Source organism: Diplotaxodon limnothrissa, linkage group LG16 (genome assembly GCF_057381915.1).
Source record: "Diplotaxodon limnothrissa isolate DT_005_m linkage group LG16, D_limnothrissa_male_GT1.1, whole genome shotgun sequence".
In the NCBI taxonomy this organism is placed as follows: Eukaryota; Metazoa; Chordata; class Actinopteri; order Cichliformes; family Cichlidae; genus Diplotaxodon; species Diplotaxodon limnothrissa.
In genome coordinates, this window is record NC_140611.1 from 11,257,639 (window position 1) to 11,275,199 (window position 17,561).

The window sequence follows — 17,561 nt, forward strand, 5'->3', positions numbered from 1 at the left end:
AGCTGATCCTGAGTGTCACTGAGCTCTTGGTAACGGTCTTGGAGTGATTGGAGCTGCTGATCGTGGCGGCCGAGAATAGCGCCCTGTTTATTGATGGCGGAGCGGAGTGGGTCTGCTGGTCCATACTGGCCAGTCCGTACTGTCATGAACCAAAGTTCCGCGCACAAGCTGGACCCAGAAGCAGAGCACACACACACCGGGGTATAAGAAAAAAATAAACTTTATTATAACTGAAGGTGTCCCGGGAGGGTAGAAGGGAAAAAACGCGTGGAACCAGAGAAACCGAAGGACCGGGAGGTGAGTTGCGCAGGAACGCCGAGAGCGGGACTGTGGGAGGGATGATAGTGGGGCCGAGGGAGCCGGAGGGAGGGGTGAGGGTCCGCGGGGTAACTCCAGAAAAGTCGAGGCGGCGAGTGCTGATCGTGACCCAAATTCCGGACGGGCAGGTGGACAGGCAGGTGGCTCAAAACACGCCGAGTTGTGATCGCTGAGAGACGACTACGGACTGGCGTGGAGCAGCAGGCTGGGCAGGATTAAATAGTCCACCTGGTGATCGCCTGGGATGGGATGCAGGTGTGGAGTTAGCAGCCACGCCCGTGGCCGTGGGCATCCCGTCAGCACCTCGGACGCCGGGCCGCGGACCATGACAGAAACATAGTACCGGAAAATGTGATTACTGTGGGGTAGAGGAAACTGTAGAACATGTCATGTTGCAGTGTCAGAGGTCTCAGGTTGAGAGTAGACATTTGATTCAAAATCTTAGTAACTTAAAAATCAAACTGGATCTGGTTGATTTGTTGCGAAAGGACTCGGGAAGTAAAAGTTATCAGGCCTTATTTCAGTTTTTAAAAGAGGGGAACCTGTTTGGAAGGATTTGAGGATTTCTTTTTTTTTCTTTTTTTTGAGCGTCGTTCCAGACCATACTCCATACCAGTTGGTGGCGGTAAACCACCTTTCAGTTGTTTGCCAACTGCCAATACAACTGTAAGAAAGAAGAAGAAGAAGGCAGGGTGCAGTGGGTCATCACACAGCAAAAACCAGTCTTCAGTTCTGTGTTACTGATGACTCCCGTGTGGAGTGTGTCGTGAGAGCAGTGTTGGGAAGGTTACTTTTAAAATGTATTCCACTACAGATTACAGAATACATGCCCCAAAATGTATTTTGTAACGTATTCCATTACGTTACTCAATGAGAGTAACGTATTCTGAATACTTTGGATTACTTAATATATTATCATGCTTTTTACAACTACATGAATGTACTATTGCTGTGTGATTTATTACTATTACTGAAGGTCCGCGGCTCCGAACCGTAGTAAAGGACTTCTGGCTAATACGGTGGGTTCGAGTTGGGCTCGTAGCTGAAAACTAGCTTTACTTTGTTGTCTGGGTCAACTTTGCTAGCGAGAGACAGAGAGAGGCGTTGAAAGGCTGCTCCAATGGAACTTATTGTTTCGGAGGAAAACACGAACACGGCGTACAGTCGAGTCTTAATAGCTTACTTACAACTGGGCTCGTCAGGCACTCTTCTTGGCTGCAGTGGTTATTATTGTATTTACATGCTTCCAGCTCCCGTTTCTGCTCGATGACAGCTTGTACTTTTCCACTCTCCTTCTTCTTCCTCCTCGCACTCACAGACACATAACGTGTCGCAGTCCATTCTCCTTGCAGCACAGACTACACTGCCCACGAGGCTACATTCTTTAGGGCTATGTCTGTAGCATTCTGCCTGTTAGCTTAGCACAACAACAACAACAACAAAAAGGCCTCTCTCACCCAGGAAACACACAGTCGCAGAGAGAGCATCACCCTGTAACCACGGCAACCGTAACGCTGCCGCCCCGCCTGGAACAACGGCACATAGCTGTCAAACAAAATCCAAACAGTCCTGACCCGCAACAATATGAAGCAGGAAAATACCACCGTGTAATCCATTTATTTCAACAAAGTAACTGTATTCTAAATACCACCGTTTTAAACGGTAACTGTAACGGAATACAGTTACTCATATTTTGTATTTTAAATACGTAACGGCGGTACATGTATTCCGTTACTCCCCAACACTGCGTGAGAGCAGTGAGACCCAGCGGATTTGAACACAGGCACGAACACATCTCTAGGCCTGGCTATATTATCTTTCCTTCAACTTCTCCTCACCAAAGATAAGATTAAACTCAGAGTTTCTAAGATGAGTAAAGTTTAATTGAGTTCAATATTTTTTGTGATTTTCATTATTCGGTTTTGGTTTAGCTTTACTAAATTCCTTTAATAAAATTTCCTGCAATTAAAACCTACATTGTGGACTTTTCCACTTTTGTAAAAACAATAACGGTAAAAGTCTGGTGTTATTCTTATTGTTATTTACATCTTTTTATTGGTTTAAAAGATTCAAAAACGGGGGGGGGGGGGGGGGGGGAGAGTACAAGTTTAAGAGCACTAAACTATAGTAACTAAACTATAGTAACGTATTACCTATAGTAGGTATACGTCTTGATGCATTCTCAATTATCCAAGAAAGTAAATTTCCAAAAGTTGATTCTGTTCATCTTGATGTAGCGTTTTGTGAGAGAAATGTTTCGTCACTCATCCAAGTGACTTCTTCAGTCTCAGCTGACTGCAGGTTTCCCCAATCTTATAAACAGTACAATTGTATAATGACTGAAACCAGCCCACTGAGGAACAATGGGCTGGGAGGTCAGTTCCTTAATCTTAATTGTGCAATTTCTCATGACCGTTGATCAACAACCACTGACCAAAACCCACTGATCAATGGCTATGAGTACCATTCACAGAGAGTTGGGGAATGGCTGCAATCAAAAAATGAAAAAAATTGCACTCGGTATAGCACATAAATATTGCACATAATATTGCATATAAGGGAGACTGAGCGAAGGCTATTGACAGGGGATTTCTAAGAATCAAATCAAATCAAATCACTTTTATTGTCACATCACATGTGCAGGTACATTGGTACAGCACATGTGAGTGAAATTCTTGTGTGCGAGCTTCACAAGCAACAGAGTTGTGCAAAATACAATAATGTAAACAAGCAAAATACAAGAATGGCTACATCTGAAACTAATAAATATATGTACAATATATAATAGTATATGCATTTCTGGATGTGTATACTAAATATTTTTCTACGTGTGTGTGTGTGTGTGTGTGTACAGATATTTTACGAATTAAATAGAGTAAACAATAAATAAAATATATAAAATAAAATATACAGAGTGAGACATGTGCAAAACAGTGGCGTTACTGTACAGTATGGAGTGCATAATGTTAAAGTTCCAGTAGTGAAGCTGAGGTGTCTATGACGTGTTCAGCAGTCTGATGGCCTGATGGAAAAAGCTGTCTCTCAGTCTGCTGGTACGGGACCGGATGCTGCAGAACCTCCTTCCTGATGGAAGTAGTCTGAACAGTTTATGGCTGGGGTGACTGGAGTCCTTGATGATCCTCCCCGCTTTCCTCAGGCACCGCTTCCTGTAGATGTCTTGGAGGGAGGGAAGCTCACCTCCAATTATCCGTTAAGAGCACCGCACTACTCGCTGGAGAGCGAGTAGTGCTGGAGAGCGAGTAGTGCAATTCTTCAGCTAAGACACCTGAGTTAGAAAACACAAACACTGCAGTTGTCTTTACTCACGAGGGCGGCCACAGAGCGCTCGTCCTCGCAGGAGGCACTCACGGACTCGTGCTCTGTCACTGTCTGCGTTCTTTATTTATACAAGCTTGTGTGTGTACAAATATAACAAAGTTATTCTAAGAACTCAGAGTTGAGGTTCCCCTTTTCTAAATCTGTATGTTCTTAGAAAAGAGGAAGCTGTTAGTTGCTAAATAAGTTTATCACACAAGAGTTTATGTGAAAAGTCACGTAGACGTGGATTGCTTAGTGATCCATAAAAAGACACATTTCATGTAGCTGATCACACTATGTACAATTCTCTTTTGACAGCTATCATGGTGTATTGGATGTTTGTGTGTGTCTGTCTGCACATGTGTGGTCATCTACAGAGACCATGTTTTAGAGTCTGACAGCGGTTGGAACGAAACACCTGTGAAACCTCTAGGTCCCACATCATGAGTGCTGCAGCCTGCCACTGAAGGAGCTACTTACTGCTGTCAGAGTCTCCTGCATGGGGTGGGAGATGTTGTCCAACATGGATGACAGCTTAGCCATCATTCTCACCACCTGCACTGGGTCAAGAGGGCCAGTCTCTGCAGCAGGTACAGCCTGCTCTGCCCTTTTCTGTAGAGGGCATCTGAATTGTGAGTCTAGTCCAGTTTGTTGTTCAGATGAACACCAAAGTACCTGTACCAGGTGCCAGGTTACCTGTAGCCATCCACAGCCTCAATGTCCATATCTTCGATGCTTAGTGGTTGCAGTGGAGGATGTTTGTGCCTGTGGAAGTCTACCACCAGCTTCTTGGTTTTACTAGTGTTGATCTGTAGGTAGTTCTGCTGGTACCAGAAGTTGATTGGGTCAGTTCACTGTACTCCCTCTCATCCCCATCAGTGATGAGGCCGACTATTGCAGAGTAATCAGAGAACTTCTGCAGGAAGCACTGGGTGGAGTTGTGGGAGAAGTCTGCAATGTAGATGGTGAAGAGGAACGGAGCCAGAAAACTCCAGTGCCAGGTTGGTAGGCAAACTGAAGCGGGTCCACTGATGTGAAGCTGTGCCAGGTCGAAGCTTGCCGGTATCTTCATCAGGTGGGATGTCAGAACCACTGGCCTGTAGCTGTTGAGGTCCTCAGGATGTGGAGTCTTTGGCACTGGTACAACATAAGAAGTTCTCCAGAGCTGTGGAGCTCTCCCCAGCCTCAAGCTCAGGTTGAAGATGTGCTCCATCATCCCACACATACGATCTTGTGCAGGACTTGATAACCATTGAGCCGATGCCATCTGGACCCGCTGCCTTCCTGGCTCTGATCCTCCTCAGTTCCCTCCTAACTTGGATGGTCGAAAGAGACGTGTGCTGGATGCTGTGGTTGGGGGGTGGGGAGTAGTGAGCAGGGTGAGTAGAGGAGGTGTGAAGTGACTGAGGTGTCAGAGGGGGAACAGCTGCAGTGGGTGAGTGTTCAGCCAATGTTGAAGACTGTCTCCTGGTTTAATCAAATCTGTTAAAAAAGTGATTCAGTTCATTTGCCCACCTCATATCCCCCAGTGGCAGAGAGTTTTGATCTGTGTGGCCAATGATGGTTCTAAGGCCTCTCCAGACTTCACTAACATTATTCTGTTGAAACTGGTTTTCCATCTTCTGCCTGTAGCTGTCCTTCCCATTCCTGATCAGACCTCTCAGCTCTCTCTGCACCATTTTCAGCTCCTTCTTGTCTCCAGCTTTGAAGGCCCTCCTCTTCTGCTTGAGGACAGCTTTAATTTCTGGGGTAATGCAAGGTTTGTTGTTGGAGAAACACTGCATGGTCCTGGTGGGTATGATGTTATCCACACAGAAGTTAATGTAGCCCATAAGGCAGGTCACAAGGCTGATGTCTTCCCCGTGGTTATCACAAAGCACCTCCCACACAGTAGACTCAAAACAGTCCTTAAAAGCCTCCTCGCTCTCCTCCGACCATCTCTGCACTGTGCAAGGCCAGTCCAGACAGCATACCAACTTTGGCCAGGGTAGGACCCTGGTATGCTGTGACCTTCGGCTCTGGCTGTGCGGGTCCCTTACGCGCCCGACCATCTCTGCACTGTGCGGGCGATTGGTCGCTCCCTGCATACTAAAGGCTCATATACAGGAACAAGGTGCACCATGTTGTGATCAGATCTTCCTGGGGGAGGGAGAGTTATAGCTCTTGCATCTTATTAGGGAGTGATCTCACATTTCCCATGATCAACAAAGGGAGAGATGTCTGTAACGTCTCCGATGCGACAACGCTCCCTCCAGGCACGACACCCCCTTCTCTTCCTCCTCACCTCACTGGGGATGTCAGGTCTGTCCGCCAGTAGCACAACTGCAGCTGCAGGGCGCAGTGCTAACAGCTGATCCCTAATATAAACAAAGGAGCCATGTGCCGGGTCTCCAAACACAGGTAAAAATGACCAGAACTCGCACGAAATGGTAGTGCATGATGGTGATGAAGTATGAAGCGTCTTGCAAGTAGCGTGATGAATACTATTGCATTTTCATTGTGTCTGCGGTGGTATGTTTACAGTGAAGATACGACGGCAGACCCGATAACTGTTTCTTGCTAGATGGGAAATCTATATGGACCGGGCCATACCATATTTCAATTACTTGATAGCCTTATTGTGGGGTGAATGAGACACGGCGGGTCCAAAAATCGTTGATCAGAGCGTCACCACACAACCCCATCGCCCGATTGAGGCTGGGGAATGATCTGGCCGAACCTACTGCCCCCAGCTAGCTTCCAACATGGCGACAGGGCCGTGTCCCTTCCGTAGGCTGCCCACGCCTCAAGTGGTGGCAGCGACGCTGGTCTGGAGTCCGGCCACGCCTCCAGCAGTGACGGCAATGCTGGTCCGGAGGCCACCTGGCGAGCCGGCACGACCCTGCAGGGATAGTCGTAAGCCCACGCTCAGGTGGCTGGGCCGGCATCTGTCACTCTGGAGCAGCTCGTGCCTAGACCTCGGACCCAGGTCGAGCAGGCTCCCCTGACACTGGGACCTATGTCTTCCCACACAGTTCCTCCACCGCTCCCAGCTGGAGAGGACTCTCGTGTGTCTCCTCCATCTCCAGCTGTGGCAGCTCCCCCACCTCCAGCGGGCACGGACCCAGCTCCGGAAATCGTTAATCAGAGCCATCTTTAGTCATTCTGACTGCAGCTCACAAGCTGCCAGCCGCACATAACGTCACACCACAACTCTCTCAACCCCTGCTTCCCCTTGGTTTTAAACACGGCGGGCGTGATAGCAGATGCTGTGCAGGTGCATTCGCACGACAACGCCAACCATGCCACCACACTCATTTATTTCTGATGGCGTAATGTCATTCTTCAATTTGGATTTATCCAAATAAGAGTGTGCATAGCCAAATTACAAAAAAATCTTCCACTAAGGCTGCATTACAGGCTTCAGAAGTATACAAATTTTCATAAAATGACTGAACTGAATATTAATATAATTTGGGGTGGTAAGTATGTTTCCACATTCATCCTTTATTGCTGTAACAATGAGGATTATTTTTTATTAGTGCAAAAAGCTCACACAGGTTACCCTTCCTTCAAAGCTACTAAAATTATACCAGAAATAACAAGTGCCATGTTAAATAAGCTACTCATGTTACGTCTTGTCAGGGTTATTATGGAAAACACCTGGCTGATTTTAAGGTAGCCAGTACTGGGCGAGTCCCCTCACCCACATCAGCATCAGAATCCTGCATTGTCCACTGGGCAAGACTCATAGGATCAGGGATTAGGACCTTTTTTTTTTTTTTAAATCAGCGAGCTGAAATCAACATCCTGTATAGGGGTTTTGTGGGCCTACCGATTGACAAGTTGAGTAAATTAAAAAACTGAGACTTCCATTTCTGACCTAGAATGAACAGAGAGAGAGAGATTAGGACACAACAAAAAAACAAAACAAAACACAAGTACAACATATCCAAAAGGAATTTAGAAAAGAGAGAGAGGCAGGCCTACAGGAAGAAAATAGTGAAGCTTTTGGCCAAGACAAAGGGAAGGGGGAAATCAATGTCCAATAAAAACTGAAAGAAAGAGGAGGGGAGGAGTTTAGAGAACGTGGTGTTGGGATCAGTTATATTACTAATTGTAGTCATAACTCAGCCAGAGCTGGAGCTCTCTGCAGGTCTGTGGAGATGGATACTCAGGATGGAGCAGAGCTCTGCTTTCCACAACTCTTCAACATCTCCTGCAAGAAACCTACAACTCCTCTGTCTCAAGTTTTGCTCCTTTATATTGTTGTGTCCTCAATGTCTCTGCTGACTGTGACTCTCAACCTGCTCGTCATCATTGCAGTCTCCCACTTCAGGCAGAGTTTCATATTTTTTACCTGCTGCTGTGGCTTTACAAGTGTATACCTGATTTGTTATATCTGTTTGAATACTTTCTTTCTGTTGACTTTTTTTTAAAATTATATTTTCCTATCTTTCTAGGCAGCTCCACACACCCACTAACATCCTGCTCCTTTCTCTGGCTGTCACTGACTTTCTCGTTGGTCTTCTGTTTATGCCTGGAGAAATCCTGCGAAATACAGCGTGTTGGTTTCTTGGTCAGCTCACATGTTCTCTGTATAATTATGTATCCTACATCATTACCTCTGCCTCAGTGGGCAACATGGTGCTGATATCAGTCGACCGCTATGTGGCTATTTGTGACCCTCTGCATTACCCCACCAGAATCACAGAGAGAAGAGTGAAACTTTGTGTTTGTCTGTGTTGGCTCTGCTCTGTTTTCTACTGTTATGTGATTTTAATAGATGATCTAAGTCAACCAGGCAAGCATAAATCTTGCTATGGAAGATGTATAATTATCATTGAATTCATTGCAGGATTTGTTGACCTTGTTTTATCCTTTATTATTCCACTTACTGTCATCATAGTTCTGTACATGAGAGTGTTTGTGGTGGCTGTGTCTCAGGCCCGTGCCATGCGCTCTCAGGTTACAGCTGTCACACTGCAGCTCTCAGTGACTCTAACAGCAAAGAAATCAGAGTTAAAAGCAGCCAAAACTCTGGGTGTTCTTGTTCTTGTGTTTCTATTATGTTTCTGTTCATATTACTTTATTTCACTTTTTGGAAACGAGTTGCTCAATAGCTCATCTGCATCGATTGTGATCTATCTGTACTATTTTAACTCCTGTCTAAACCCTTTGATTTATGCTATGTTCTACCCCTGGTTTAGAAAAGCAGTGAAACTAATTGTGACTCTACAGATACTGCAGCCTGGCTCCTGTGAGGTCAGCATACTGTAGAAAAAAGAAATCTTTCCTTAATGTACCAAATGGTATACCAAATTACTTTCTCTATCAATAATGTACTATATTAATTTTACGACATTTAACAAGTAATATGCCATACATTACATTTCTTGAGTAATAACCCCAACACTGGTTGTCAAATAGTGCTGGTTTCAATTATAAAGGCCTAGAAAAGGGTTAACAACCCACTGGCAACCTCCTGTCACTAGCAACAAAATGTGCATTCTGATACTGTTTGCCGAGTGGTTGCTGGCTATCACTGGGTCAGACTGGTTGAAAACAGTGTCACAAAAAACCTCGACATGATTGTTTTAATCACCAAAATGTTGCTGTGGCTACTCAGAGGGAAGATTCCAGGTTTTCAAGTTTGCCTTGTTACCAGGCAGCTGCAAACCAGTCTTTAGTGTGATGACTCCTGTGTGGAGTGTATCTTGAGACCTGGGGTAGAAAGAGATTGCAATGCCCCCCTGGGTACCCTTACATCACAGCTAACAGATGCTAAAAAAGTCTTAATATCCAGCTTTATGTGACTGAAAATTATCAGAGTGTGTGTGTGGGTGTATGTGTGTGCGGTCAAAGCAACACTCTGATTGCGGGGATTGCGTTACAATAAATGTTCAAGTGAAAATGTGCTACACACAAAGTTAATTCAAGTAGAATTACACAAACTGAATGAAGCTTGATGTGAATACCCAAAACCTTATATTCGAAAACAGGGGAAAACTCCTGAAAAAACCCTTAGTCTTTTTTCTTCAAACCAGCCCTCTACTAGCTCCGTCTCAAATTCAGCAAAGTCTAAGTTCTCCTTTCGCTCTCACTCGAACCGGACCGCAGCCAGCGCATAATTTTTCCTTCTTGTTCGCTCCCCGGCTCAGCTCCCCAATGTTGCTTACGTAGTTTGAAAATTTGTGCCGGAGACCAACTCCGCCCAACTTCGCCCCGCTGCCAATCACATAACAAGTGGGCGGCTCCCCTCGCACCCTGGTTAGCCAATCGGATACAGGTCCGATTTACCTTCACTGGGATAGGTTTATTCTCTCGCTGGCATTCAGGATAAATAATCTAACATTTCAGCTTAAATTCAATTGTTTTTTTTTCTCTCAGAAAAAACAAACAACTTTTCTCTCTTTTTCACAAACAACATGGAAGCCAGACCTGCCAACCTCACTGTGGTCTCTCAGACCCCAGTAACTAGCTACAGAGCCTCCGCCACGCCAGCAGAACTCACACGAATGCATCTTTGCAGGGTTCAGCTAACATCCACTATCCCATTAGATGAGAGATTCCGTCTCAGCACTGGGGGGTTTTGGGGCTATGCTTTCAGCCTCCTCAAGAGCGAAATCTATTTCTACCACCTAAAAGCGGGTGAAAGTTTTGGCCCGCTAACACCGCTGATCGCTTTTACTTGCTCTGACTGGGCTGTTTTGACCCTCATCACTACCCCTGAAATCCAGAAGAGCCTGCGGGAAACGAGCTCGCAGCAACCACAAACCAGGGACCAGCAGACTCATCCGGTTTTCAAAGAGGCCCACGCGTTTCCACCATCCAACCAACAACCCCATTGACACCGGCCTTTAAACATGGTGAGAAAGACCGTCACATACACCCAGTGGGAGACCAAGAGCACGCCATTTTGCAGGTGGATCTGCAGAGCTAGTTGTCAAACAACCGATGATGCTCACACAGATGATTTTGTGTTGGACCTTTCAAACACCCAGTCCGGTGTTTTCAACACCATGCTTCGAATTCCCACTCAGGACTGGGTGAAGATGGTGGGTGAAAAGACTGGGAGAATATTAGAGCTTTTTAAGCTAAGTAAAACCACAATTGAGTTGGTCCTGGTTGGAAATAACCCGCAGCGCTCTACATAGCCCTGCCCCTCATCCAGTCCCCCTTACCCCTGCGTCCTCCTCACCCTGTCCTTCTAAAAACCACAACGGCTGTGTCCTCCACATCACACATCAAAGATCACACATCTGCCATGTGTGATCTTTGAAGTTATGTTTAACTATGGTTTTATTTCATGATCGAGCATTACACTTTGATTCTAGTAAAACAATATAATGAGTTTGATTCTTGCAATGCTTTTCCAAGAAAGCTTTATTTGATGTAAGATTTTTCCAAAACAATTTTATTTGTTGTAATTAAAAACATAACATCTGAACGAGTAAAAACAAATAACAAGTTTGATTCTTGCAATGCTTTTCCAAGAAAGTTTTATTTGCTGTAATGAAAAAACAAACAAACAATACATTTAAAATGGGTAAAAACAACTCCAAAAAACAAAAAGAGAAAAAAAACAACAAAGCTAAAAAAACAAGAAAAACAAAACATTTGAGAAAAATAACAGGGAAGAGAAGAAAAATGATTACTAGGAGAGCCAGAGTGAGTAATTCTCGCCTAGTACTTTATGAATCACTGTCCTGGTCACCCCCGTGATGCTGGCGTCAATTTCTTGCAGCGCGGCCTCTATATCGCGGACATCTCTGAGTTCAAACAGATATGCCTGGGCAACGCCTCTGACTTGAGCCGCTGGTGGTGAAAAACCCTCTAACCGTAAAAATGGTAATAATGTGTTGGTGAAATGTCCATTCCATAGTCTTTTGCAGAGTTCATCATAGTATCTGAAAAAGTACTATTTTTCCAGCGGGAAAAGACAAGAATGTCGTCTCTGCAAGGGGTCGGAGACCTCACATCCTTGACACACATCTTAACGGTGCTTAAGGATTAAACGGTTAATTTTGTGAGTTCCATAACAGCCGTGGGGAGTAGAGTCGCCGCCTCATCGCTGTCCACAGCCGAAGGCTGACTGCGGCTCTCGTGGGGGTGGGGATCAATGTCTTTGGGCTCTCGGAAAAGGGCCCGGCATACAGGGTCGCCCAAAGCCCAAAGCGAGGCACCGGAGACTGAAGTGTTTGCGGGGGTCTGGTCCAGTGATTGCCAACCGAGTTGAGGGTGGCTTGGCGAGTTCCATCCTTGAGGTGATGAGGGCGGGGGCGGAGTATCTGGAAGCATAGCGGCCGGAGACACTGAGGCCTGATGCGGGCTCTGAGGTGGGGTATCCAGGGCCATCGGCGGATGCAAGTAAAAGCGATCCAAAACTTTCACCCGCTTTTAGGTGGTAGAAATAGATTTCGCTCTTGGGGAGGCTGAAAGCATAGCCCCAAAACCCACCAGTGCTGAGACGGAATCTCTCCTCCAATGGGATAGCGGATGTTGGCTGAACCCTACAAAGATGCATTCGTGTGAGTTCTGCTGGCGTGGCTGAGGCTCTGTAGCTAGTTACTGGGGTCTGAGAGACCACAGTGAGGTTGGCAGGTCTGGCTTCCATGTTGAAAAGAGAGAAAAGTTGTTTGTTTTTTCTGAGAGAAAAAAAAACAATTAAATTTAAGCTGAAATGTTAGATTATTTATCCTGAATGCCAGCGAGAGAATAAACCTATCCCGGTGAAGGTAAATCGGACCTGTATCCGATTGGCTAACCGGGGTGCGAGGGGAGCCGCCCACTTGTTATGTGTTTGGCTGCGGGGCGAAGTTAGGCGGAGTTGGTCTCCAGCTCAAATTTTCAAACTAGGTAAGCAGCATTTGGGAGCTGAGCCGGGGAGCAAGCAAGAAGGAAAAATTATGCGCTGGCTGCGGTCCGGTTCGAGTGAGAGCGAAAGGAGAACTTAGACTTTGCTGAATTTGAGACGGAGCTAGTAGAGGGCTGGTTTGAAGAAAAAAGACTAAGGGTTTTTTCAGGAGTTTTCCCCTGTTTACGAATATAAGATTTTGCGTATAGAGGGTTCCCTAAGTTATTCTAGGGGTTTTTTTTTGCTGCGTGTATTTGGATAAAATACGGAGGGTCTTTCAGGAGGTTTCCTGCTTATTTGCCTAAGGGTTGGGTGGGAACAGAGAAAGTTTGATCAAATTATTCTAGGATTTTTTGTTGTTGTGCGTTTTTGGAGAAAATAGTTTTTTTCAGGAAGTTTTTTATGTTGGGAGCCGCGGTGCGTTTATGCTCGGGGGGATCGCGAGAGTTTTTTGAGACTCTGACTTTGATTCTAAATCTCCTTGTTCGGATTAAACAAATGCAAATAAAATGAAATAAAGTCTTTCCCCAAGACATGCAACCTGCATGTCTCGCCATACTGTATGTTAAAAATGCACAAGTTTAACTAAGCACTTTTACTTTTAGGGCGATCGTGGCTCAAGAGTTGGGCGTTCGCCTTGTAATCGGAAGGTTGCCGGTTCGAGGCCCGGCTCGGACAGTCTCAGTTGTTGTGTCGTTGGGCAAGACACTTCACCTACCGCCTACTGGTGTTGGCCAGAAGGTCCGATGGTGCGATATGGCAGCCTCACTTCTGTCAGTCTGCCCCAGGGCAGCTGTGGCTACAACTGTAGCTTGCCTCCACCAGTGTTTGAATGGGTGGATGACTGGGTGTGTAAAGCGCTTTGGGGTCCCTAGGGGGGACTAGTAAAAGCGCTATACAAATACAGGCCATTTACTCTGGTTGAACACATTTTCACACACACAAGCACAGTCCCAGAGACACAAGCACAGACCCCAAGACACAAACACAGTCCCAGAGACACAAGCACAGACCCCGAGACACAAGCACAGTCCCAGACGCACGAGCGCGCTGACCCACCACCAGATGGCGTTTTTTAAGCATAAAAGGTAAAAACTTTTTTTAATGGCTTAAAAATAAAATAATGCTATTAGATATAGAAACTTTTTAAAAATAATCAATTAGTTCTTTTTTGGGGGGTGGGGGGGAGGGGGAAGCAATGAGCTATGAACTAGCATATTTTGGATGAATATCATATTTTTTGATGACTATCATAATTTTACTGATATCATATTTTTTATGAATATCATATTTTTGTTACTTCCTTTATTACTTCCTAGGGTCACAAATTATTTTATTGGGGCCACAAATCACTCTGTTTGACATAAGGGGCCTAATATCGCTCCTACTGTCAACAACTTGAATGCCCAGCTGAGTGTCTCTCTAGGCCTGGCTGTGCTCATCCCTCCTTCAATCTCTCCTCCCCAAAAATAAAAATAAACTTACAGATTCTTAGTTAGATTAGTAAAGTATAATTGATTTCAATATTTTTTGTGATTTTCATTATTTTATTATGCTATTGTGTTGCTGAATTCCATTAATAAAATTTCCTGCAATTCAAGCCTAAATTGTGGACATTCACTTTTTGACCTTTAGTGAAGCAGTAAAGGTAGAAATCCAGGATTATTTTTATTAGTGCAAATACCTCTCACAGGTTACCCCGTCTTCCAAGCTACTAAAATAATACCAGAAATAACAAGTGCCATGTTAAATAACAGGTTAACAGGTGAGACTGATGGGCTACTCAGGTTACGTCTTATCAGGGTTAGTATGAAAAACACCTGGCTGATTTAGAGGTAGTCGGTACTGGGTGAGTCCCCTCAACCACATCAGTGCCAGAATCCTACATTATCCACTGGGAAAGACTCATAGGATCAGGGATTAGGACTTTTTTTTTAAATTTAGCGAGCTGAAATCAACTTCCAGTATAGGGGTTTTGTGGACCTACCGATTGACAAGTTGAGTCAATTAAATAACTGAGACTTCCATTTCTGACCTAGAATGGTCACTCCTCCACCGCTCCAGAAATCGTTAATCAGAGCCATCGTTAGTCCTTCCGACTGCAGCTCACAAGCTGCCAATCGCACATAACGTCACACCACAACTCTCTCAACCCCTGCTTCCCCGTGGTTTTAAACACGGCGGGCGTGATAGCAGATGCTGTGCAGGTGCGTCCGCACGACAACGCCGACCATGCCTCACCACACTCATTTATTTCTGATGGAGTAATGTCATTCTTCAATTTGGATTTATCCAAATAAGAGTGTGCATAGCCAAATTACAAAAAAATCTTCCACTAAGGCTGCATTACAAGCTTCAGAAGTATACAAATTTTCATAAAATGACTGAACTGAATATTAATATAATTTGGGGTGGTAAGTATGTTTCCACATTCATCCTTTATTGCTGTAACAATGAGGATTATTTTTTATTAGTGCAAAAAGCTCACACAGGTTACCCTTCCTTCAAAGCTACTAAAATAATACCAGAAATAACAAGTGCCATGTTAAATAAGCTACTCAGGTTACACCTGGCTGATTTTGAGGTAGCCAGTACTGGGTGAGTCCCCTCACCCACATCAGCATCAGAATCCTGCATTGTCCACTGGGCAAGACTCATAGGATCAGGGATTAGGACCTTTTTTTTAAAAAAAATTTTTATCAGCGAGCTGAAATCGACATCCTGTATAGGGGTTTTGTGGGCGTACCGATTGACAAGTTGAGTAAATTAAAAAACTGAGACTTCCATTTCTGACCTAGAATGAACAGAGAGAGAGAGATTAGGACACAATTAAAAAAAACGCAAGTACAACATATCCAAAAGGAATTTAGAAAAGAGAGAGAGGCAGGCCTACAAGAAGAAAATAGTGAAGCTTTTGGCCAAGACGAAGGGAAGGGGGAAATCAATGTCCAATAAAAACTGAAAGAAAGAAGAGGGGAGGAGTTGAGAGGATGTGGTGTTGGGATCAGTTATATTACTAATTGTAGTCATAACTCAGCCAGAGCTGGAGCTCTCTGCAGGTCTGTGGAGATGGATACTCAGGATGGAGCAGAGCTCTGCTTTCCACAACTCTTCAACATCTCCTGCAAGAAACCTACAACTCCTCTGTCTCAAGTTTTGCTCCTTTATATTGTTGTGTCCTCAATGTCTCTGCTGACTGTGACTCTCAACCTGCTCGTCATCATTGCAGTCTCCCACTTCAGGCAGAGTTTCATATTTTTTACCTGCTGCTGTGGCTTTACAAGTGTATACCTGATTTGTTATATCTGTTTGAATACTTTCTTTCTGTTGACTTTTTTTTAAAATTATATTTTCCTATCTTTCTAGGCAGCTCCACACACCCACTAACATCCTGCTCCTTTCTCTGGCTGTCACTGACTTTCTCGTTGGTCTTCTGTTTATGCCTGGAGAAATCCTGCGAAATACAGCGTGTTGGTTTCTTGGTCAGCTCACATGTTCTCTGTATAATTATGTATCCTACATCATTGCCTCTGCCTCAGTGGGCAACATGGTGCTGATATCAGTCGACCGCTATGTGGCTATTTGTGACCCTCTGCATTACCCCACCAGAATCACAGAGAGAAGAGTGAAACTTTGTGTTTGTCTGTGTTGGCTCTGCTCTGTTTTCTACAGCTATGTGATTTTAATAGATGATCTAAGTCAACCAGGCAAGCATAATTCTTGCTATGGAAGATGTATAATTTTCATTGAATTCATTGCAGGATTTGTTGACCTTTTTATATCCTTTATTATTCCACTTACTGTCATCATAGTTCTGTACATGAGAGTGTTTGTGGTGGCTGTGTCTCAGGCCCGTGCCATGCGCTCTCAGGTTACAGCTGTCACACTGCAGCTCTCAGTGACTCTAACAGCAAAGAAATCAGAGTTAAAAGCAGCCAAAACTCTGGGTGTTCTTGTTCTTGTGTTTCTATTATGTTTCTGCTCATATTTCATTGTTTCACTTTTTGGAAACGAGTTGCTCAATAGCTCATCTGCATCGATTGTGATCTATATGTACTATTTTAACTCCTGTCTAAACCCTTTGATTTATGCTATGTTCTACCCCTGGTTTAGAAAAGCAGTGAAACTAATTGTGACTCTACAGATACTGCAGCCTGGCTCCTGTGAGGTCAGCATACTGTAGAAAAAAGAAATCTTTCCTTAATGTACCAAATGGTATACCAAATTACTTTCTCTATCAATAATGTACCATATTAATTTTACGACATTTAACAAGTAATATGCCATACATTACATTTCTTGAGTAATAACCCCAACACTGGTTGTCAAATAGTGCTGGTTTCAATTATAAAGGCCTAGAAAAGGGTTAACAACCCACTGGCAACCTCCTGTCACTAGCAACAAAATGTGCATTCTGATACTGTTTGCCGAGTGGTTGCTGGCTATCACTGGGTCAGACTGGTTGAAAACAGTGTCACAAAAAACCTCGACATGATTGTTTTAATCACCAAAATGTTGCTGTGGCTACTCAGAGGGAAGATTCCAGGTTTTCAAGTTTGCCTTGTTACCAGGCAGCTGCAAACCAGTCTTTAGTGTGATGAATCCTGTGTGGAGTGTATCTTGTGACCTGGGGTAGAAAGAGATTGCAATGCCCCCCTGGGTACCCTTACATCACAGCTAACTGATGCTAAAAAAGTCTTAATATCCAGCTTTATGTGACTGAAAATTATCAGAGTGTGTGTGTGGGTGTATGTGTGTGCGGTTGAAGCAACACTCTGAAGACACTAATTTGAGAGTCTGAGTTACAAAATGTGTGATTTAATAAAATAAGTTTCATAAAAGAAATAAATGGTGATTGACAGCAGAGTTTTTAAAAAGTAACAGAAACTCTTAATATGAATTTTAATTATTGAGGGATTGCGTTACAATAAATGTTGAAGTGAAAATGTGCTACACACAAAGTTAATTCAAGTAGAATTACACAAACTGAAAAACGGAGGGAGAGGTAAGTGACGGAAGTGATGGACAAGGTAAGCGACTCATGCTGTAACTGACGTCAGACGCCAGAGACTTTGGCGGAAAATTAAAG

General features: G+C 44.3%; 3 protein-coding genes across 4 annotated transcripts; 2 read left to right on the forward strand and 1 right to left on the reverse strand.

Annotated features, from left to right (window-relative positions):
* Positions 1 to 3,405: 3,405 nt before the first annotated feature.
* On the forward strand, positions 3,406 to 8,895 carry LOC146615794 (trace amine-associated receptor 13c-like). Of its 2 annotated transcripts, XM_085373888.1 has the most exons (3): positions 3,406 to 3,414; positions 7,794 to 7,954; positions 8,079 to 8,895. In XM_085373888.1, the coding sequence occupies exons 1-3, from the start codon at positions 3,406 to 3,408 to the stop codon at positions 8,893 to 8,895; spliced, it is 987 nt and encodes a 328-aa protein (XP_085230014.1). The 2 variants fall into 2 exon arrangements, with proteins under 2 accessions (XP_085230014.1, XP_085230015.1); XM_085373889.1 differs by lacking the exon at positions 3,406 to 3,414 and having other exon boundaries at positions 7,779 to 7,954.
* On the reverse strand, positions 4,752 to 6,320 carry LOC146615795 (uncharacterized). The gene is made up of 4 exons (XM_085375134.1): positions 6,308 to 6,320; positions 5,678 to 5,805; positions 5,152 to 5,564; positions 4,752 to 5,103 (listed from the first exon to the last, which is right to left on the reverse strand). Exons 1-4 carry the CDS (start codon positions 6,318 to 6,320, stop codon positions 4,752 to 4,754), a joined length of 906 nt encoding a protein of 301 aa, XP_085231260.1.
* A 6,643-nt stretch (positions 8,896 to 15,538) lies between the features above and the next one.
* On the forward strand, positions 15,539 to 16,655 carry LOC146615796 (trace amine-associated receptor 13c-like). The gene is made up of 2 exons (XM_085373816.1): positions 15,539 to 15,714; positions 15,839 to 16,655. The coding sequence occupies exons 1-2, from the start codon at positions 15,542 to 15,544 to the stop codon at positions 16,653 to 16,655; spliced, it is 990 nt and encodes a 329-aa protein (XP_085229942.1). The 5' UTR covers positions 15,539 to 15,541.
* Positions 16,656 to 17,561: the final 906 nt, after the last annotated feature.